The sequence below is a fragment of the Chiloscyllium plagiosum genome, unplaced genomic scaffold, assembly GCF_037043375.1.
Source record: "Chiloscyllium plagiosum isolate Xiang-an unplaced genomic scaffold, Cpla_swu_hap1 HiC_scaffold_17, whole genome shotgun sequence".
Classification (NCBI taxonomy): Eukaryota; Metazoa; Chordata; class Chondrichthyes; order Orectolobiformes; family Hemiscylliidae; genus Chiloscyllium; species Chiloscyllium plagiosum.
In genome coordinates, this window is record NW_028270155.1 from 59312918 (window position 1) to 59337399 (window position 24482).

Sequence of the window (24482 nt, forward strand, 5' to 3'; positions counted from 1 at the left end):
ACCAGTCAATTTAATCTCAGATTACTGTACACAAGGCACTGCAAACAAATCAAGTGTACAGACACAGCTACAAACATCTTCATAACAAATGAAAATGCTCTAATGTTTGTCACTAAACTTACTTTTATTGGCTAATAATGTGTAAAAATACAACAACTATTTACATCACATGATTTAGAGGTGGGGGCTGGGGGGAAAGGGGAAAGGAGACCATAGCGGGAGGTGTTCCTTCACGAACCCTGCATGAGCAGAATGACCTGCAGAATAGCAACCCAGCCCTGAACTCCTGACACTGACTTCAATGCGGAGGCCAAGGAGAAAGCTGCTGTGTATTGCACTGGGACAATGGAGCAGTACATTACTGAGTGTAAATGAATAGACAGGATACAGCTAGAAGATTCTGGAAGGGCACCACTGGAAGGAAAAACTCTAGAGACAGGAAAGTTGGATCACACACACTGCCACACCCTTCCAACCCACCCACCCACACACGCCCACACACACTGCCACACCCTTCCAACCCACCCACCCACACATGCCCACACACACTGCCACATCCTTCCAACCCACCCACCCATGCCCACACACACTGCCACACCCTTCCAACCCATCCACCCACCCATGCCCACACACTGCCACACCCTTCCAACCCACTCACCCACACATGCCCACACACACTGCCACACCCTTCCAACCCACCCACCCATGCCCACACACACTGCCACACCCTTCCAACCCACTCACCCACACACGCCCACACACACTGCCACACCCTTCCAACCCACTCACCCACACACGCCCACACACACTGCCACACCCTTCCAACCCACACACGCCCACACACACTGCCACACCCTTCCAACCCACCCATGCCCACACACACTGCCACACCCTTCCAACCCACTCACCCACACACGCCCACACACACTGCCACACCCTTCCAACCCACACACGCCCACACACACTGCCACACCCTTCCAACCCACACACGCCCACACACACTGCCACACCCTTCCAACCCACCCATGCCCACACACACTGCCACACCCACCCACCCCCCACACATGCCCACCCCACACTGCCACACCCACCCACCCCCCACACATGCCCACCCCACACACACCACCACACCCACCCCCCACACATGCCCACCCCACACACACCACCACACCCACCCCCACACATGCCCACCCCACACATACCACCACACCCACCCAATCACCCGCACACCACCACACCCACCCACACCGCCACACCCTCTCATAGACACACACATACACCGCCACACCCACCCACACACTCATACTGCCACACCCACCCACACACACCGCCACACCCACCCACCCACAGACACCACCACACCCACTCACCCACATACCCACTCACCCACATATAAACACATACACACACTGCCACACCCACCCACATATAGACACATACACACACACAGCCACACCCACCCACCGACACACACATACCACCACACCCACTCACCCACATACAGACACATACATACACACACACAGCCACACCCACCCACCGACACACACACATACCACCACACCCACATACAGACACATACACACACACACACTGCCACACCCACCCACTTACATACTGCCACACCCACACACAGACATACAGACTGCCACAGCCACCCACAGACACACACTGCCACCGCCACCCACAACGCCACACCCACCCACACACCGCCACACCCACACACACACAGACACACACGCACTGCCACAGAACTGCTCACAGCACTCTCGCTGTGGCCTAACTAATGTTACACAACTCCATTATAACCTCATTGCTCTTATATTCAATGCCTCGACTAATACAGAAGACCATTTGTCTTCTTGACCACCTTATTGGCTTGTCCTGCTGCCTTCTAGGATCTATGGACATGTACACCAAGGTCTGCTGATCCTCTGTGGAGCCCAGCATCTTGTCATTCACCATGAACTCCCTTGCCTTGTTTGTCCTCCAAGCGTGCATCACTTCACATTTCCATCTGCAGCGAGGTCCAAAACCGTGGTCTGATTTTTGATCAGTAAAGGAGTGAAAGATTATGGTGAGCAGGTTAAGTGGGGCTGAGACCATGAGAAGATCAGCGATGATCTTATTGAATGGTGGAGCAGGCTCGATGGGCCAGGTGGCCTATTCCTGCTCCTAATTCTGATGTTCTTATTAAAGCTTACTTCCTCTGCATTTATCACACCATCTATTTTCGTGTCATCTGTGGAACTTACTAATCAAACTTCCTACCTTCATGTCTGGATCATTAATGCTAATCACAAACTGCAAAGGACCCAGCACTGAACTCTGTGTTCCGCTACTGGACATAAGCTTCTAAAATTTCTCAAAAGACCTTTTGACCATCACTCTGTGCTTCCTGCCGCTAAGTCAGTTTTGGATCTAATTTGCCGAATGGCCCAGATCTCAAGGGCTCTTACCTTCTTGACCAGTCTCCCATGAGACAACCTGTCAAAAGGCCTTACTGAGATCCATGTAGACTATAACAACTGCACTGCCCTCACCCACATACCAATCACCTCCATTAGAAAATCAAATTTGTTAGTTATGATCTCCCTCTGACAAAGCCAATAAATAAAACAAACTAAATTGAGAAATTCTGTCCCTCAGAACGTTTCCAAAAGGTTCCCTACCACTGATATTAGATACACTGGTTTATAGCTCTCTGGTTAATCCCCATGATCCTTCCTGATTAATAGCACTGCATGAGCTGTTTCCAATCCTTTGGCATCTCCTGTATCCAGGCAGGATTGGAAAATGTAGGTCAAGGCCCCCCCATCCCTCGCCTTGCCTCATACAGCAGGCTTGGATAGATCTCTGATCTTAAGCCTGCTAAAACCTCTTCCCTCTCCAAGCTAATTTGTTCAAGATGATTACATGTCATCCACCCTGATTCCTATATCTTCCTTATTCTTCTCGATAGTGAATAGCCTCACCCCACTGCAGAAAGTACTCATCTAAATCTTCACCTCCATCTTCTGGCTTCACACACAAATTGCCACCTTGGTCCCTCCTTCTTCCCTGATCGAAGTCTGAAGACAGTCCCTCATTTTGCTTTCTCCTTTACCAGTCTGTAATGAAGGAGAAAGTGAGAGCTGCAGATGCTGGAGAGTCAGAGTTGAAAGCAGCTGCCCTGGAAAAGCACAACAGGTCAGACAGCATCCAAGGAGCAGAAGAGTCACGACTCTCAGGAATAAGCCCTTCATCAGGAACCCAAATTCAGGGTACAGCATTAAACCACCACACATTAAAATGGCCACTTAAGGACCTCAACTGGAGCAAGGGCAGGAGGATTGGCCTATGTCTAGTCCCCTGCCCTAGAAGTGGGAACAGGTTGGCATTAGCAGGAGGGTATTCAAAAGGCCTCACAATGAACTTTGTAGGTCCTTCCCTTACCACAGGCATGCCAATGTAACATTCTAGGTGAAAGTTAGTACCGCGGATGCTGGAGATCAGAGTCGTGAGTGTGGTGCTGGAAAAGTACAGCAAGACAGGCAGCATTCGAGGAGCAGGGGAATCGACGTTTTGGGCAAAAGCCCTTCATCAGGAATATAACATTCTGCCATGTACAGTTTTCACTCACTTGTATTATAATGTATTGGGCCCTTGTGTTATCATCTCTATATTTATACGGCAAACCAACTGAACCTTATACCCAGCAGAAATATCGGTCAGCTTCTCAGCGGTATATAGGGCAGGCATATCATTAATGGATGATAATGTCCAAATCCAGTACATTATTACAAACCACATAATGTACCATTGCCATATCTCTTTCACCAGCACGAGAGCCTTGCCAACATGATGTGCTCCTGAAATTCAATGTTGTACTTACTCGAGTTTCTTCAAGCACAGCATTCTTGGTAGGGCATCAGCCAGCCTCACTGCACCCTCGTCACCAATGTCATTCCAAGATAGGCTGTGAAAAGTTACGAAGAGTTAGAACAGTTTTCATCAGGACCTCACCTCATCAAAGTGCAGTAAGTAAGGCATCAAAGGCCTGTGGCTTTAGATTGTAATGGGGGAGAACTCAGAATGCTGAGTAACCCACGTGGAAAGGATCATGGGTCAAGACTTGATCTTTCAACAGCACTCACCCCTTCACATTGCAGAAATGCTGCATTTATGATGCAGTGTTCCACATTTATATCATGGACGTGAGTAGAATCAGCAGTATTGCCCTTATCCTGGGCAAAAAGTCCTCGGTCCCCCTGAGATTTTGTTTTCCAGCACAGTGTAAGAGCTGGGACTCATTGTTGGATGGGGACATTCTAAGGCTTTGGCTTCAGTTTTAGGTTTTATCAATTTTTGGATGAACTGCTATCAGCTAAATATCCTTAAGATGGCCCCCTGGATGTGATGTGCCCTTTTGCATTCAGGTGAAAGGTACATTGAGGGAAAATGTAGAGCGTCCGTTGCTAGGATGGTCAAATCATTAGTCAGAAGGGTTCATAAAACCAAACGCCAGGCTGAATAAGGGGCACCTACCCTTAAACCAAACGCCAGGCTGTATAAGGGGCACCCACCTTTACACCAAATACCAGGCCTAATAAGGGGCACCTACCCTTAAACCAAACGCCAGGCCGTATAAGGGGCACCTATCCTTAAACCTACTCGCTTAATGTAAGAAAAGAAAAAAAAAGTTTGTATTCTATAACCCGGATGACCGAATTTATTGCTGCCATCTCAGTTATGATGCCAGCTTGGCACTGGAGAAATGTACAATGGAACAAGATGAATCATCCACGCAAAGAGCTCATTGGGAGGTGGCAGTATCACGCAGTTGGTGACAACCTCATCCACAAATTCACACAGAGCACTCTGTAATTTGTGCCATGCACTACCAGTGACAGTAAGAGATCAGAAAATTAGCCTTCAGCCTGATATTTATTTTTAAAAAGAACTCTGACCAACTATTAATCAAAATCATTACAGTGCAGTAAACATATGTTTTACAACAATCAATTCAACAAAAGGTCAATTCAGGTTACACATTCACCGACTTCATGTCACTGTGTAACCAGGATGCTTTGCATTGTCACACAATGAGGTAAGCACTTCAACTGGCTGCAGTACATTTAAATCCAGACAGAGAGAGGGGGAGGGACACAGAGACAGAGGGAATAAAGGCAGAAAGACAGAGCGAGACAGAAACAAAAGGAGACAGACAGAGAGAATCAGTCAGAGGCTACAGAGGGATGCACAGGCAGGGAGACAGAGATAGAGGGAGACAGGCACAGAGACAGACAGAGGCAGACAGAAGGAACCAGAGGGGGTCACTTCAATAGTTTAAGCAAAACAAAATGAAGAAAAAAGTTCAACCTCTTTATGGTCATCAGGAGAGAACAAGGCAGGATGGAAAACTGAATCTTTTAATGACTAACATGAAATGTGTTCACATGTTTTGAAATGAGAGTCAGCTTGATGCTGTTAATTAAAACTGCAGCAATTTGGTTAAACCAGAGCTCCCGTTTATCTCAAAATCAGACACCAGCTGTCTCACGGTCTCTTCGCATCAAAGAGATGTAACACTTACATGACCTCTTCAATACTGGGACAGCACACAAGTCCAGCTGTGAGCTCCGCTGCAACACGGTCATCAAACCTGTTCAGCCGCAGGCTACAAGAGAGAACACCACGGTAGGTAAATCCGAAAACAACGAACAACACAATGTTCACACACGCTTTGGCACAGAAAACTAACTTTTCTTCCAACATCCTGGTACCATAGCCCAGAAAAAAAATTTGCCCCATTGTCGAATCAGATCCAGGCTAATTGGTGAGAAAAACTAAACCTATCTCTCTTTGTGGATACAGTTTATTAATCACTCAGCCTTACAGCTGCTTTCACACACTAGTCCTCCCTTTTCTTATAGAAGCAACCTGTTCAGCGATGTAATAATGTAGCGCTGGAGCAGGTACGACTTGAACCCACGCCTCCTAGCTCAGAGGTTGGGGCACTACCACTACACCTCAGGAATCTAGGCTTTTCTACCTTTATATTTCCTAATCACCTTGTTCAGGGTTATTATTAAACATCTCTGGAGTAGTTGGGTCTTGAACCCAGGTCTCCAGGCTCAGAGATAGGGACACTACCACTTCACCATAGCAGCCCTAGCTTTTCTAACTTTATTTTATTTCTCTTTTATATCCAGAAGTGGCATCACGCTCAACTGACGTGCCCCATTACCAAAACCAGCATGACTTCTTTTTTAAAAACTATTATTTGTCACCAGTAAAACACCCGTATGGCCAATCAGATATAGTCAAGAAAACCTTACAACCAATGCAAACCGTCACAAGTTAGGAGGAGGTAGGAAGAGAGGGAAGGGGTTAAATCAAAATGAATTTGGAGGTGGAATAAAACATTGATCACCCATGATGCCCATCTCTCTCCATATCTAACTTAACATTTACCCTGTCAATTCACCCCAATCACCTGCTGAACTACTGAGATATTAATATAGATTAGATTCCCTACAGTATGGAAACAGGCCCTTCAGCCCAACCAATCCACACCGACCCTCTGAAGAGTAACCCACCCAGTCCCATTTCCCTCTGACTAATGCACCTAACACTACGGACAATTTAGCATGGCCAATTCACCCAACTTGCACGTCTTTGGACTGTGGGAGGAAACCGGAGCACCCGGAGGAAACCCATGCAGACACGGGGGGAATGTGCAAACTCCACACAGACAGTCGCCCGAGGTTGGAATTGAACCTGGGTCCCTGGCGCTGTGGGGCAGCAGTGCTAACCACTGAGCCACCGTGTCCCGCTTCTTAAATAAAAACTTTTAATGAAATAAACATTCTTGAACACAACTAATGAAGAGTAAAGAAAATCATGATTTTATATTGTGTCTTATTTTAAAATACAACCCATCAATAGTGAAATTATATATTTTTCATAATCAAAATAATACTATTGATTGTTCATATTCTCCCTGTTTTCTATGTACTAAAACATTAAAACACAAAGTGATGCAAAAAATTAGTTTTGTTTTCCTTTTTCTGAAGCACTTCTCATGTTATCTTTTTTTGAGGATTTCCAATCATTTCCTGGACCAAGCATCATTTTATTTTGTTGTGCAAGAATCTAACAACTTATGATTTCCATTGGCCTACTTCATTTTTTAAAAATCGCTTTACTTCTTAATATTTCGTTTATACTGGGGAGGTCAATCCTCAACCAATTCTCAGAGACACCCTTTCCTGAATGTACATTAATGTGAAAGGGTGGAATGGTGATAAGAAATAGTAGAGTAAGATCTGGTGCAGGGGCCTCGCAAAGTGTTGCTTCATGTTGGCACCATCTTGAATCCTTGAACGGTTATCCACTTAACATTCTATTCTTTCAATATTTCTCAGATTTCCCTTTCCTTGAGATTGTTGCTCATGTGTACCTGTAGCTTCTGCTTGTGCCAACGTTTCACCAGGTAAGGGGTAACTAGTCTTTTTATTTTCCTGGCTCCCCAGCCCTAAAAACATTCCTTATTTTTTCCCAACAAACTGACGATAAACACTGCTGTACTAGAATAGCCTTGTTGTAGATTGGCATGTGAAACCTTGCTAAGAAGGATTAGCTACATATATTCTGGGTCACACAAGGCTGGAAATGTGAATGTGCTCTTTTGTGAAATTAATTTGAAATAACTTTACAGAGGCCAGTATCCCATCGCCAAGTCACCCTTTATTTACACAGTACAGGATGCTGATCCAGCTAGCTCAGAGTTGGCTTGTAGAGTGAAGAGAAGTCCTGTTTATATCTGCCAGGCCTGATTCATTGCTTTACCAGATTAACAGCCCCAATCAGGGAACTCATATGCTACAATATTCATCTGGCTGACCTTGTTCCAATCGCGATGTAATTTCTTTAAGATTATTTGTACTCGCTCTGCAGACTTACTCAACAGTGCCATGTTTCATTCTCCACTATCAATGTCACTCTTGTTCTAAGCCAGTCAATGAAACAGAAACCAAAATATCTTTCTGTGTCGAAGACGTTTATTAAGTACTCAGTCTTACAGCTCATTGCATACCACTCACCTGCTCCAACTCTTTATTTCAACCCAATTGCCTGGTTAATTTTTCACTATATTTACACCTTGGCTTGGAATAACCTTCAGGATCAGGTTTCCCTGGCTGGTTTCCTTGAAACTCACCTCTAGCCAGTGTTAGTTAAAACCAAAGCAGAACCCTTCACCCATCGCCCTGGGCTGATGTTAGCCATTTCTAGGAGCTGAATGGAGACTCTTTCTGCATTAAATCAGGAATGGTGCCTCCTTGGTGTCACATGGGAGCTCTGAACACTCATAAAACCTGGGGTTCACAGTGCCACAAATGTGTGTAAAACAGGGCATTGCAAATAATTATATGCCAATAACTTTTGACATTCCTAATGGTGTATAACATAGCATATGCGTCAATATTACAGTATGTTTTTTTTTCAGTATTAAAGGTGCACCACTTGTGGATTTACAAATACTTTGTTGTTTACTGTGCATTTCATGGTGCCCACAGAATTATCATCCATGGCTCTGGAGCTTCCTTAACCTGCAGGGAGGTAACTCATCCTGTAAATATTCATCAGTACTGTCCCATTCATAGCTACAGAATCAAATATGCATTATGGATTGCAAATTCAATCATCTGATTTAACACTTGGGACTTCCACAGACTGAAATAGTTTTCAAAAAAAGGATGAAAAATACAGATTTAAAATGGTCGCAGGCATCACGTGACCACAAAGTTGCCATGTTTGATGGAGCCAAGGTGGACTAGACAGGAGGTCGCTGAGCTGAGATGAACATTTTATCTGTAGGCAATCAAACCAGCTGGCGACATCCTCCCTCTCCCCTCGATCCCCTCCTTAGGAGTGGTAATCCTTCTCCTCTCTAATTTGTACCTTCATGAGTGAGATAACCGCACAGAGGCTGGTATCACATCACCAAGTCCCCCTTTTACTTGCATGTGCACAGTACACTGGATGTGACCTGCTAGCTTGGAGGCAGGCCCTTGACGTCTGGAGACATTCTGAGACTCCTGTTTTTTTTTCCAGGAAGAAACGAAACACCCGAGTGGTCAGTGAGACACTCCTGTTTCTCTTTTTTTTCTTTATTTAACCCCCACACTACCGCCTAACTGTGGTAGTGCTTATTTTTCCCCAGCACCCATGGTGTGTGGGTGCAGGTGTGAGACACAGTGAGAGACATAAGGTGCACGAATCTTTATCCAGAGACTCCTGTTTATATCTGTCAGCCAGGACACCCTGATTGGACCAGTTAATAACCCCACTCAAGGATGTCATAGTCAATAAGACCTACCTAGTTCCAGTCACTACCATGAAATTTGTTTTAACAGGACGGAATGAAATATTACCTACAGATGGTGAATACAACCAGCATGTATCTCAAGGTAAAAGAAAAGCAGGGAGGTGGATTTTTGGCTGCAGAACTGAAACAGTCTGATAGACCACCTTCTGAAGAAAACAGGTTGATGACAATACTGACTGAAAAGAGAATACCAGGAAATGAAGAATTTAAGAGGGAATGTACTTGAAAATGGTAGCTGTAATAACGTATTTTTCTTATTTTTCTCAGGGTATAGCAGATAATAAACTTGTCTTTTTTTAAACTTGTGATTGGTGCATTACTGCTACAGCAGAAATTAGTTAACTACATGGCATTGCCCCATGCTAAAACAGTGGCCAACCATTTCAACTTTTGAAAAGGAAAGACAATTCATTCCTTCTCACTTGTGGCAACAGTTTCAAACATTGTGGGAGTGAACCTCAGCTCATTGCTCTTGTTTTTTATAACATCTGCCTAACAATTGTCTTTATGTAGCACCGTTAACATTATAAATCACCACACATCATCTCACAGGAGAGTTAGCAGGTAAAATTTGACACTGATCAGACACCATGTGGAGATTTTGAGTGAAACCCTGCAAGTCCACCATGAGACAATTTGCTATCCATCACCTTTATGAAGGATACCACTGATTCCTCAGTTTCCTAAACATACTTCACAAAATGTTACTCACAAAGTAGAGTTTCCCTGGTATTATCTGTTGTCCTAGTTCCTGGCTATCATTATGTCATAGCCACCCATGACATAATGATGACAAACATATGACCCTCTTACATGTGCAGGCCTTCCCACTTTGAGAGGAAACAGGGATTGACTATGTGACAGCTAGCATCACCACAACCATTGCCTTACTGCAGGGGAAATGGGGCACCACTCACAAATGTCAAGGCATTTCCAATTCCAAACAGGTCATGTGATCACCAAGATTGTGGCCTTCTCTCAAACTTCAGAGAAAACACCGCCCCACTGGTCATCAAGACCCAGCAGCAGGGGAACAACAGCAGATGGCGAACCCTACTGATTAGGAAGCGGGTTCTGATAGCAGCAGTCTTGTTATTGTTGTCAGAAAGCTGGCTGTCTGTGTGGTCATAGAGTCATAGAGATGTACAGCATGGAACATTCTCCCTGTGTCTGTGTGGGTTTCCACCAGATGCTCCAGTTTCCTCCCACAGTGCAAAGATGTGCAGGTTTGGTGAATTGGCCAAGTTAAATTGTCCATAGTGTTCCGGGATGTGCAGGCTAGGTGGGTTCGCCATAGGAAATGTGGGCTAATGTGGTGCATCTGGGACGGATGTTCTTCACAGGAACAGTGTAGACTTGACGGGCTAAATGGCTTCTATCTGCACTGTGGGGATTCTGTGATTCTAAGTTATCTCCGGAGGCAAAATATATTCTTCACAGTGTACGCAATTCAGCCCCTTTTTCGTGCTCTGCTAATCAGATCTCAGCTGATGTGCAGCACAACTCTAGATATCCATCTTGTCTTCTTGGCTCTTGCGGCAAAATGGTAGTATCCCTGTCTCTGAACCAGGAGATCAAGCCCCACTAGCTCCAGAGGTGTGTCATAACATCTCGGAACAGGTCGATAAAATATACCTATCCATCACCTATCCTGTCTTCTACCTTTCAATGCCCAAACACAACAAAACGCTTCACCTTGAAGTTTTCAATTGATCTGTAATTGCTTTGTTGTTGGGGGGACAGAGGTTAAGATTTCCACTACCCTCTGTGTGAAGATATTCTCTATCACGTTGGACCTTCATTATATTCTTAAACGGGGAATTAACATGGAAATCGGAACTTTCACATGAAGTAATCAACACTTTTCAGTCACAAATCTTGAATTAACATTTAAGACCTAAAGAAGAAACCTCATTTATAGCCATGTATCATAGCCTGGTAATTGCCCAATATCTCACACACACTGCATGTGAGGCACTTACTCCAGCGTTTTTAAAGATGTCATTTTTTGTAGAGCCATTGCGAGCTCCATCACTCCTTTGTTCCCAATGTGGTTTTCAGGTAAACTGCAGAATACAAGAAAATGAGCAATGAGTGCAATGACACAGCATTTTACCATCACCGAGAAGCAGCCCTTTCTCTGCTGTATTTTTGTGAACTGGGTAGATAACTTTTAGGAGCTTTGTGGCACTTCCCAAAGTTGGATATTTAGTTTTCAAATCTTTTCTATTAGATATCGGTGTTTCTTTTTAATGGATGCAGGGCCCAGGAAGGTGAGACCTGGATGACTGTGGTGGCTGGGAATCTGATAATTTCTTCATGTGGATCCAAACGTGCAGAAAGTGTCGGGCTACCGTCTTAATCTAAAATATTGATCTTAATAAAAGCAATAATTTTAGACTGTGAAATGGACAACAGCCTCTGGATATTTGGAAGAGGGAATAAACTTGCTTGATATGATAACTTAGAAAATGCCCGAAAATGTTCACCTTATTACTTCGATACTTGAGCACAGTGCAAGATGTTGTGCCAGGATCTCTCCGCCATCAGAACTGAGCTCAGTGGAATGGAGGCTGAAACGTGAGGCAGACAAGAGTGGGTTATTTCTGGCTCAAGTTATACTTTAGCCAGACTTACAAAACAACTAGTGCATCATTTTAACCTAACTGCTCATGGACAGGCCAGGGGATCAGGTAGGACATCAATATTTCACACTGCCTGACCCTCCTTCCCAATATCAAAAGTGACAAACCAGCACTGCACTTGCCCTGTCATAGAATCACTACAGTGTGAAAGCAGGCTATTCAGCCCATTGCATTCATATCGATCCTCTGAAGAGTACCCCACTCAAACCCTTACACTATTCCTGTAACCTTGCATTTCCCATGGCTGCTCCACCTAACCTGCACACCTCTGAACACTATTTAGCATGGCCAATCCACCTAACATGCACAGCTTTGGACTGTGGGAAGAAACTGGAGCACATCCACACAGACATGCGGCGAATGTGCAAACTCCACAGTCACCTGAGGCTGGAATCGAACCCAAGTCCCTGGCGCTGTGAGGCAGCAGTGCTAACCACTGAGCCACCGTGCCACCCTGGCAGGTCCCAATGAATGGGTTGAGTTAAAAATTCCCACCAGCAGATGGAGACATGACACCTCTTATTAAATCATTTACATTTCCTTTAAAAAGAGCCTCAAACTACAGTACATTAGGAATCTGCAAGAGTTCTAGGAAATAGTTGTCTGGTGGTCTGCGAAAGTATTGCCAAAGATGGACATATTTTATCAACGCTTTTTTTATTTTACAATCATCAGAACAATTTGCAAGAAATACCAATTTAAATGAGAAAGAAAAAAATTCTACTGAACGAGAGGAGAGTGCGGAATAGTTGACAAGTGGACTCTGATTGGTAGACGCATTGTTATGGAGAAGGCACTAGTTAGATGATGATTGACAGTTAACCACCAAGCTTTGCCGACATTTAAACCAAGCAGCTTTGACAAAATGTATCTCTTCTCAGCTATACTCAATTTTAGAAATGTGGAAATAACAAAAAAAGTGAAATTCTTATTCAGTTAAGGGCAGATAGAGAGTGATCCTTAATAAATTACATGAAGCCTATTGATCAATACATCCACAGCACACACATACAAGAATGAACATCAGACAGCACTTACTTCAACGTCTTTAAATAGGGCAGCTTGGGCAGGGCTTCCGACAATTTCTTTGCAGTCTGATCGCCGATCTTGTTTGTGGACAAACTGCATGTTTGCGTTAGTCAGGCAAAGTGAAAAGAAATTGCTGTCAGTATTCAATAACCCTTACAGGAACACCATGAATGGTTGCACCAACTGTTAATGACAAGGTCAGGCTTGAAAGAAAATGCTGGAGAACATTCAGTCTGAAATATCTTCAGGTCAGAGCCAGAGTTTGAAAGTAATCTTCAGATTTGATTTGAATTTAGCAGGAGTGGTACACAAGATTAGTTTAAAAAAAACTGAAGTTCGGAAATAGTTGGGTTGCAGAGGGATGAAAATGTGTGTTTTCAGGCTCTTCTTAATAAGTGACACACAGGCCCTCATAATGATGGCTTCGGGAAATGACACAGCCCGCAAAAGTGGCAAACAACAATTACAAGGCAGATTCGCCACTAAATCCCAGCTGCAATTTTCCAAACTGTGCCTATCCTTGGGAAGGTGCTTCTCCAAGGGAGAGAATCCGGAATGGATTGTGAGTACAGAGAAGGTTTTGGATTTCCCATCTGTTTGGGCTTTACTGCTGCCTTAAAGACCATTTTTGTGCCCCAAAGTGGAGCGATTTTATACATATACATCTCCCTGCTATTTGGTCATATCTGTGTCTGACCTTCCTGAGCCAATGTATTAATGATTAGTTCTTGCTGCTGGCCTCAAGTTCTTTCACTGTTGAATTTGCAATTGGAGGGCAAGCCAATGTGTTTGGAGGATGAAATTTAGTCCGTTAGAGGGTGCCGTCACATCCTGGAATCTCTCTCTCTCTCTCCCTGTAGATCTACCTCACTTTGGTGACAGACAATGACAATGGGGAGGGTCTATTTCCAACTGACTCCCTCGCTCACTCCCACAACGCCAACTCCAATGCCCAAAGATTCTGGATAGTTTTGCAGAAGCCCTCGAACTACACTGCATATCCCGGTGACAGAAACTACACAGAGTGGGTCATGACCTAGCTTCATGAGACAGACAGTATCCACCGAGGTGGCATTAACTCTCTTTGACAGGTGCTGGCTACCTTGGAACTAATTGCTTCAAGGGCTTGGGTTAGGAAAGAGGCAGATGCCAAGTGATGCCCCATGCTGTAGAAGTGCCTGTCCTGACTGGTGCAACAATGGGAAGAACCCGCAGGACAACTGAGGCCTGAAACATACCTGCTCCCTCATGACACAATGCTGTGGCGTGGCATGGTGGGGGAGGGGGGGGGCACCCCTCCTCACCCTCGATCGAACATCACCCACTGTTTCCCCATTTCAAGCAACTGCCAAACCAAGGGATCAGTTCTGAACCTGCTCTCTCTCTCTCTCTCTACTGAAGAATGCTCTTTCCTTTTGCGATTTCCCACCACCACTTAATGCCTTACCCCTTCAGGATTTGGAAAGGCTCCTTCACTGGTGGAGAGGGCTTTCTGAAACTCCCACCCACCCCATTCGCTTTCCAGATTCTTACTTCAAAACACTCCGTCCCTTTAAACTCCACGTGCATGCAATCTCCCTCGAACCATCACGAACATCCTTTCTCCATCCATCTCAGTCCCACTTTCCATGGCTTAGTGTTAAATTATAAGTCCCTAGCCACCATACTTTGGTATTTTTGATGCTACAATTTAAGAATGGTGACCATGGGAAATCACGGAATTAGAGTCAACCTAAGCCTATTCTCAGCAAAAGTCTGGGCTCTGCAATTAAAGGTAAAGTGACGAGGCAGATTGAACAATTTTGATGCTCGGAAGATTTGAGCAAATAAGGCTGCACAGGAATGCTGAATAGGCTGGTGCTGTTTTCTCTGGAGCGTCGGAGGCTGAGGGACGATGATTTAGAAGTTTGTAAAATCATGAGGGGCATAGATAGAGTGAATAGTCAGAGTCTTTTTCCCAGGATAGGGGAGTCCAAAACTAGAGGGGAAAGATTTTAAAGGGACCTAAGGAGCAATTTGTTCACACAGAGGGTGGTGCATGTATTGAATGAGCTGCCAGAGGAAGTGGTGGAGGCTGGTACAATTGCAACATTTAAAAGGCATCTGGATGGTATTATGAACAGGAAGGGTTAAGAGAGATATGGGTCAAATGCAGGGATTAATTTAGGATATCTGGTTGGCATGGACAGGTTGGAATGAAGGGTCTGTTTCCATGCTGTACAGCCCTATGACTCCATGAACTACCAGAAACTACAATTGGCTACATTCCTGATTCACTTAGAACTACATGGAGGTGAAAATCTGCTCCCTTTACAAAAATGGGATCTGGGAGAAGACCAATCGTGTGCAGTGTTTTGAGAGTATACAGGCAGCCAACTCTCTTAATACAAGTGGATGGTACTTTCTCAAACCAGATCTGACCAATCAGCATGATGTATGTGGATAATGCTCCAGGTCACTGACCTTCTATTGATCTGAAATGCGAACTCGGCTTCTCTCTCTGTGGCAACTGCTGACCTGCTGAGCATGTCCAGCATTTTCTGCCATGACTTCAGATTTCCAAACCTGTAACATTACAATGCACTCACTGAATCTCTTCCACCGATGGGCACTGCTTGAGAGCTTGTGCCAATCTCTCCCCACCGGTCGCTGTGATGTTGTTCTGAGTCAAGCTAATAATCAAAAGACAAAAAGTGTGTGAAACATATCGAAATGTACCGAATGCTAAAGCTCCTGTTGCTTTGTCACATCACAACGATGTGTACTGCCATCTGCAGTCAAAGTAATGTTCAAATGAAATTAGTTGCTTATTGATATTTTGATGGGATTGATATCCCACTTTCAATGGTTTTGTATTAAATTACAAGTCCCTAGTCCCCATACTTTGATATTTTTGATGCTACAATTTAAGAATGGTGACCATGGGAAATCAGAGAATTAGTGCCTACCTAAGCCTATTCTCAGCAAATGGCTGGGCTCTGCAGTTAAGGATAGAGTGACGAGGCTGCTTGAACATTGTTAGCTCATCAAAGAAATAAAATAGAACAGAAATGAATTATTATGTGTACTTTTACACGAACAGTACAGTGAAAAGTTTTACAAGTTGCAAAGAGACGACCAACATGGAATTGTGAAACCCACAGCATACTAGAGAAACCCAGCCAGTCTGGCTGCAGCTGCTGAATTTCTGCAGCTTTCCCTGGGCTTGTTTCAGGTTTTCAGCGTCCACAGTATGTTGTTTTTAATGGGTTTGTGAAAGGTAGGTGCCAGACGATAATTGCTTGCTGTTTTTGAAGAGAGGAGTAAAGTGGCCCACAGGGAAATGTCTGTGAATATTATTTCTGTGGACTTCCAGTTGCAATGCGAAGAGATCCCTCATTAGAGACTGTCAACTAAAATGAAAGCTCAACGAATTGAAGGAATGTATTGGCTAGGTTCAGAAAACTGGCTAAAAACCAGACAAACAGAGATTGGGAATAAAATGTGGCGTTCGAGTCAGAAAGAAGTGACTCACAATATTCCACAGTGATCTATGAAGGGACCTGCCCCCAACTATTCCTATATTTATTGATAATTCAGGTGAATATATGGTTATATACACATTCAGTTTTGCTGATAATATGATCATGGAAGCATTGAATTATAAACAAATATTAACAGATTAAGTTCATGAGTCAAACTCAACTAGGGTCGCTGCTGCAGATTCTTAATTTGCCCACAAGCCTCAGTCAGGATTCTTACGCAATCACTTACTTCAATATCTTCAAATGCTTCATAACAGGAAGGACATCAGCAAGTTTCATCACTCCCATATCTTCGATGGTGTTGCCACATAAGCTGAATCGGAACAGAGAATGTATTTATTTTAGAATTTACAGGAACAAAGCTGTTCTTTCTCAACATGACTTAGCACATCAGAACAATAAGATGAAAGATAATATGTCTTGCATTTTTATTTTGACTTGGTGTTCCACACAATTTCATGGCAGCACATACTCTTGACAACAAACCCTCACTGGACTAAATGGACTCAGCCTGTCCTACAGTGCAAGATATTAGGAACAAACCTCTCAAGAGAGCTTAGTGAATTCTGTCATCTAGTTTTTTTGAGCTAAAGCATTACCCTGGGTTACCAAACTTTCCCTGACTCTGTGCCCTTTGGAGACCCTCTATCTTACAGTGAGCATGCTCATATTGGACCATGCGGTATGGCAGTAGCATTATAATCGTAAACGTAAAGATCTATTGGTGCTTCCTTTTTGGTTGGATATCCTTAATCATTCCTTAAATATTTGTTAGAAAGTTACAGTACACGGTGGCAGATGGAATACGATGCGGCATAGTGGGAGATTACACATTTTGCTTGAAAGAATAGAGGTATAGACTAGTTTCTAAATGGGGAAAGGCTTCGGGAGATCTGAAGTGCAAAGGGACTTGGGAATCCTAGTTTAGGACTCTCTTGGGGTTAATGTGCAAATATTAACAGATTAAGTTCATGAGTCAAACTCAATTCGGATCGCTGCTGCAGATTCTTAATTTGCCCACAAGCCTCAGTCAGGATTCTTACTTTCCTGATGAAGGGCTTATGCCCAAAACATCGACTCTCCTGCTCCTTGGATGCTGCCTGATCTGCTGTGCTTTTCCAGCACCACACTCCCGACTCTAATCTGCAGTCCTCACTTGAGCCTATCAAAGCAGAAATGTCATGCTGAGGCTGCACAAAGCTCTGGTCAGAGCACATTTGGAACATTGTGAGCAGTCTTAAGCCCTGTAGCTAAGGAAGATGCGCTAGCATTGGAGGGGATCCAGAAGAGGTTTCCAAGAATGATCCCAGGGATGAAGAGTTTGTCATACAAGGAGCAATTGAGGACTCTGGGTCTGTACTCAATGGAGTTTAGAAGGATGTGGGGGCGGGTCTGATTGAACCCTACAGGCTAGAGTGGACATGCAGAAGATGTTTCTATGAGTTGGAGAGACTAAGATTGGAGGGTACAGCCTCAGGGTGATGGGATGACCCTTTAGCACTGAGATGAGGAGAAATACCTTCAGCCAGACAGTGGGGAACTAACTGCAGCAGGAGGATGTGGAGGCCAGTTATTGAGTGTATTTAAGACAGATAGGTTGGGTCTTGATTAGTAAGGGGGTCAAGGGTTACAAGGAGAAGGCAGGGGTTGAAACATTTTGCAGCCACAATCAAATGGCGGAGCAGATTTGATGGGCTGAATGGTCTAATTCTGCTCCCATATCTAATGGTCTCCTGGTCTAAAAGTCAGTCCCCATCCATCGCTTGCCACATTCCAACTGAATGTTGTTACTGAGAGGCTCTAACAGTCTTAATTTATGATCGATCATAGGTACCCTTCATTCATGAGGTCTAAACTGAATTAATCTCAATTTGAAAAGCTTTGTGGTCTCACAAACACGAAGACACACCTGATCACACGTGGTCAGACTGCTCACTGGAAGCAAGAGAAGCAAGGTAGTGTTTCTTGTTATTTTGTCGAGCCTGTTTGGGTGTTTACTTCTTTTTTTTGACTACCTTTATCCTTCCAGTTGGATGGTCTATTCGGAGGGATGGTGCATTTTGGGAAGTGAGCTTGCTGTTCTGTCGTGGTCAGGAAAAAGTACCAACGCATCACCCAGGGCTAACTGCTCTCTTTTTGTATTCTTTCACAGGACATGGGCGCTGCTGGCAGGGTCAGGATTTGTTGGCCATCTCTTACTGACCCTGAACAAAGTGGCTCTCTAGGCCATTTCAGAGGTCAATTAAAAGGCAACCATATTGTTTTGGGTCTGGAGTTATATGTGGACAAGATGGCACAAAAAGATGGCAGATTTCCTCTCCCAGAGGACATTATTAATACGATGAATGTTTAGAACAAAAATCCAATGTTATCATGGTCATCATTATTGAGAGTAGCTTTAAGATCCAGATTTATTCATGAAATTTAAATTCCACTGCTAAAACAGTGAGATTCAAATCTATGCCTGTAGGATGAGGCTAGCTAGTGTATTAACCCAGTGACATTACAAATCTGCCACATGTTCTCCTTTCCCAGCAAGGAATTCTGCAGTGAATAACTCACCTTCCTGACACCTGAAAGCCTGTCCACCATCTACAAGTGACAAGTCAGGAGTGTGATAGATCACTCCTCACTAGCCTGGATGGGTGCAGTTCCAACAACACTCATGAAACTTGCCTTCCTGATGAAGGGCTTTTGCCCGAAACGTCGATTTCGAAGCTCCTCGGATGCTGCCTGAATTGCTGTGCTCTTTCAGCACCACTGATCCACCGTCCAGGACAAAGCAACCTGCTTGATTGGCACCACATCCACAAGCAACCACTCCCTCCACCACAGACGCTCAGTAGCAGCAGTGTATACTATCTACAACACCTTCCAAACCCACAACCGCTTCTCTCTGGAAGGACAAGAGCAGCAGCTATATGGGAACACCACCAGCTGCAAATTCCCCTCCAAGCCCTCACTGTGCTGACTTGGAAATATATCACCATTCCTTTGCTGTTGCTGGGTGAAAATCCTGGAATTCCCTCCCTAACAGCACAATGGGTGCACCTACATTAGGGTGGACAGCAGTGACTCACCACCACCACCTTCTCAAGGGCAGGGACATGGGTAGTAAATACCAGTCCAGCCAGTAATGCTCAGATCCAATTAACAAACGCAAGAACTCCTACTCTTCCAACACCCCTTTCAGATGGTGCTGGATTGCCAGATGAGATGTTACTGATCTCTCCTGACTGAGATTCAGTCAAAGTAATTAGCTGTGCACAAAATGGTTTCAAAATGTTTCTGAGGATCCCTTAAGTTTTGTAATGAAATATGCTAGCAGAGAGTCTCACCGCTGCGTGAAGTGAAATCAGACAGATCAATGAGGTAATGTACTTACTCGATTTCCACAATTGCAGGACAGCTTTTCAGTCCACTCGCCAGATGGGCTGCCCCTTTCCAACCAATGGAATTTGACCTCAAACTAAGAGAAGAACAGGAGGTGACATTAACGCCTCTGCTAACCACTCAGGCCATTCCCAATGCCAAAAACACTTGGAGGTGCTCAGAGGCATTGGAAGAAAGTTCTCAGTGTCTTCAACTCTTCTTTGTTCCCACAAATCATTACCACACATTGTTCAATACCATTACTGTTCAACAGCACAGACAAACAACCCAGGCCAATTATTTGTTAAAAACACAATTGGTGCACCTGACCAAGGACAGGTTGCACCTGAACCAGAAGGGCACCAATATCCTGGGGGGTAGGTTTGCTAGCTATCTTCGGGGGGGGGTTTAAACTAATTTGGCAGGGGGAAGGGATCCAGACATGTAGTGCAGCAAGTAGATTAGCTGTTTTTCAGGATGTCCAAGAATGTAGGGAGGCTGTGAAGAAGGTAGCACAGACAGGGAATACTTGCGGACACAGAGATGGGTTCAAGTGCGTATAGTTCAACGCAAGGAGTATCAGAAATAAGGTGGGTGAACTTAAGGCGTGGATCGGTACCTGGGACTACGATGTTGTGGCCATCACGGAAACGTGGATAGAAGAGGGACAGGAATGGTTGTTGGAGGTTCCTGGTTACAGATGTTTCAGTAAGATTGGGGGGGGGGGTAAAAAAGGAGGGGGGGTGGCATTGCTAATTAGAAATGGTATAACGGCTGCAGAAAGGCAGTTCAAGGGGGATCTGCCTTTGGAGGTAGTATGGGCTTAGTTAAAAATAGGAAAGGTGCAGTCACCTTGTTGGGTGTTTACTAAGGGCCCCCCAATAGCAGCAGAGATGTGGAGAAACAGATTGGGAAACAGATTTTGGAAAGGTGCAGAAGCCACAGGGTAGTAGTCATGGGCGATTTCAACTTCCCAAATATTGATTGGAAGCTCTTTAGATCAAGTAGATTAGACGGGGCAGTGTTTGTGCAGTGTGTCCAGGAAGCTTTTCTAACTCAGTATGTAGATTGTCCGACCAGAGAGGAGGCCATATTGGATTTGGTACTTGGTAACGAACCAGGACAAGTGATGGGCTTGTTAGTGGGTGAGCATTTTGGTGATGGTGACCACAATTCTGTGACTTTCACCTTGGTTATGGAGAGAGATAGGTGCGTGCAACAGGGTAGGTTTTACAATTGGGGGAAGGGTAATTACGATGCTGTAAGACAGGATCTGAGGAGCATAAATTGGGAGCATAGGCTGTCAGGGAAGGATGTGGTGGAAATGTGGAACTTTTTCAAGGAACAGATACAACGTGTCCTTGATATGTATGTACCTGTCAGGCAGGAAAGAGATGGTCGTGTGAGGGAACCTTGGTTGATGAGGGAGGTTGAATATCTTGTAAGGAGGAAGAAGGAGGCTTACATAAGGTTGAGGAAACAAGGTTCAGACAGAGCGTTGGAGGGATACAGGATAGCCAGGAGGGAGTTGAAGAAAGGGATTAGGAGAGCTAAGAGAGGGCATGAAAAATCTTTGGCGGGTAGGATCAAGGATAACCCCAAGGCCTTTTATGCATATGTGAGAAACATGAGAATGACGAGAACGAGGGTAGGTCCGATCAAGGACAGTAGTGGGAGACTGTGTATTGAGTCGGAAGAGATAGGAGAGGTCTTGAATGAGTACTTTTCTTCAGTATTTACAAATGAGAGGGACCGTATTGTTGAAGAGGAAAGTATGAAACGGACTGGTAAGCTAGAGGAGATACTTGTTAAGAAGGAAGATGTGTTGATCATTTTGAAAAAAACTTGAGGATAGAGACATCCCCCGGTCCTGACGGGATATATCCTAGGATTATGTGGGAAGCAAGAGAGGAAATTGCAGAACTGTTGGCAACGATCTTTTCGTCTTCACTGTCAACGGGGGTGGTACCAGGGGACTGGAGAGTGGCGAATGTTGTGCCCCTGTTCAAAAAAGGGAATAGGGATAACCCCGGGAATTACAGGCCAGTTAGTCTTACTTCGGTGGTAGGCAAAGTAATGGAAAGGGTACTGAGGGATAGGATTTATGAGTATCTGGAAAGACACTGCTTGATTAGGGACAGCCAGCACGGATTTGTGAAGGGGAGGTCTTGCCTTACAAGTCTTATTGAATTCTTTGAGGAGGTGACCAAGCATGTGGATAAGGGTAGAGCAGTGGATGTAGTATACATGGATTTTAGTAAGGCATTTGATAAGGTTCCCCATGGTAGGCTTATGCGGAAAGTCAGGAGGCATGGGATAGTGGGAAATTTGGCCAGTTGGGTAGAGAACTGGCTAACCAGTTGAAGTCAGAGAGTGGTGGTAGATGGTAAATATTCAGCCTGGAGCCCAGTTACAAGTGAAGTTCCGCAGGGATCCGTTCTGGGTCCTCTGCTGTTTGTAATTTTTATTAATGACTTGGAAGAGGGAGTCGAAGGGTGGGTCAGTAAATTTGCAGATGATACGAAGATTGGTGGAGTTGTGGATAGTGAGGAGGGCTGTTGTCGGCTGCAAAGAGACTTAGATATGATGCATAGCTGGGCTGAGGAGTGGCAGATGGAGTTCAACCCTGTCAAGTGTGAGGTTGTCCATTTTGGATGGACAAATAAGAATGCGGAATACAGGATTAACAGTAGGATTCTTAGTAAGGTGGAGGAGCAGAGGGATCTTGGGGTCTATGTTCATAGATCTTTGAAAGTTGCCACTCAGGTGGATAGAGCATGTAAGAAGGCCTATGGTGTATTAGTGTTCATTAGCAGAGGGACTGAATTCAAGAGTCGTGAGGTGATGTTGCAGCTGTACAGGACCTTGGTTAGGCCACATTTGGAATACTGTGTGCAGTTCTGGTCGCCTCATTTTAGGAAAGATGTGAAAGCTTTGGAGAGGGTGCAGAGGAGATTTACCAGGATGTTGCCTAGAATGGAGAATAGGTCGTACGAGGATAGGCTGAGAGTACTAGGCCTTTTCTCATTGGAACGGCGAAGGATGAGGGGTGACTTGATAGAGGTTTATAAGATGATCAGGGGAATAGATAGAGTAGACAGTCAGAGACTTTTTCCCTGGGTACAACAGAGTGTCACAAGGGGACATAAATTTAAGGTGAAGGGTGGAAGGTATAGGGGGGATGTCAGGGGTAGGTTCTTTACCCAGAGAGTGGTGGGGGCATGGAATGCACTGCCTGTGAGAGTGGCAGAGTCAGAATCTTTGGTGACCTTTAAGCGGCAATTAGATAGGGACATGGATAGGTGCTTAAGCTAGGACAAATGTTCGGCACAACATCGTGGGCCGAAGGGCCTGTTCTGTGCTGTATTGCTCTATGTTCTATGGTGGGTGGAGGGGAGGAGATAAAACCCTATGTGTTTTTTTCACACGTCATTTAAGAGGATATTCCTGTTTGCTTTTCCCTTTTCTTTTTATAATCTTCTTCCTTGACTTCCTGATGTAGGCATCAGATGTTTGTGCACCTTTTCCTTCAACTTTCCTGGCAGTGATACCAATTGCTGGCCACAAGGAGGCAGCAGAGACCACAGATTGCATTGAAATAATGGCACATGAAACCTGTGCTGTTGGTGAAAACGGATATTGAGACAGCAAAACGCATCTGCTCTGAATCAAACAGTGCCATGGGATCTTTTATGTGGAAACGCAAAGATAGACAAGCAACCTTCCCTTAACAGGTTAGGCATTTATTCATTAGAATTTAGAAGAACGAGGAGTTATCTTACTGAAACTACAATATTCTGAGGGGGTTTGACTGGGTCAATGTTGAATGTTTTCGGTGGTGGGGGGAATCTCAAACACAGGGACATAGTTACAGAATAAGGAGACACTCATTTCATACCGAGATCATGAGGAATTTCTTTTCCTAGTTGGTAGTGAATGTTTGGAAGTCTTTACCCCAAAGTGTTGTGGAGGCTGGATCACAAAAGTATTTAAGTGGAGGTAGATAGGTTATTTTAAATAGAGGAGTTGAGACCTGGGACAGTCAAACATGATCTGGTGGATCATAAGATACAGAAGCAGAATGAGGCCCATCGGTGGCAGGATAGGCTTGGGGAGCTGAATGGGCCTCTGACATTTGATGGGAAATCAGCTTAGATCATGTGTTCAAGACACTGTAACAGAGTTTGAACGTATGGTCACCCTTCGTGCATACCAGGTATATCGCCACTCTTTCTGTATCCTGCTTGTTGAGTTTAGAATGCGAACATCAACTGAGCAGCAGAAAAGCAGCTTACTAAAACTCCGGGTGGATTTCGATCATTCCTCTGCAGAAAGACACCGTTTGGATAACAAGGCAGTATCTAGAGTTTTGTTTGACTGCAGTGAAGCCTATAAACGTATAGCATGTTATGGATGATAGGAATTGAAGAGGGAATCAATGGAAAAAGATGTCTCCTTTTACTGTCTGATTGACAACTATTGCCATAAATTTAACACTAGCTGGAGTAAAGCAATATTTACTTTTGTGTAGAATGGAAC

The 24482-nt window shown here is 44.5% G+C and overlaps 1 protein-coding gene across 11 annotated transcripts in view; it reads right to left on the reverse strand.

The window, feature by feature from the left end:
* nlrc5 (NLR family, CARD domain containing 5) overlaps window positions 1-24482 on the reverse strand; it is a 179509-nt gene that overhangs the window by 9820 nt on the left and 145207 nt on the right. For 7 of the 11 annotated variants that reach the window (XM_043707157.2, XM_043707155.2, XM_043707156.2 and 4 more), the window contains 8 exons: window positions 19957-20040; window positions 16801-16884; window positions 15636-15719; window positions 13057-13140; window positions 11863-11946; window positions 11356-11439; window positions 5576-5659; window positions 3875-3958 (listed from right to left, as the gene is read on the reverse strand). In XM_043707157.2, coding sequence (XP_043563092.2) covers window positions 3875-3958; window positions 5576-5659; window positions 11356-11439; window positions 11863-11946; window positions 13057-13140; window positions 15636-15719; window positions 16801-16884; window positions 19957-20040 — 672 coding nt within the window. Of the gene's footprint in view, window positions 1-3008; window positions 3111-3874; window positions 3959-5575; window positions 5660-11355; window positions 11440-11862; window positions 11947-13056; window positions 13141-15635; window positions 15720-16800; window positions 16885-19956; window positions 20041-24482 lie in introns of all 11 variants that reach the window. The other 4 variants (XR_015759976.1, XR_015759975.1, XR_015759977.1 and 1 more) reach the window with 2 other exon arrangements.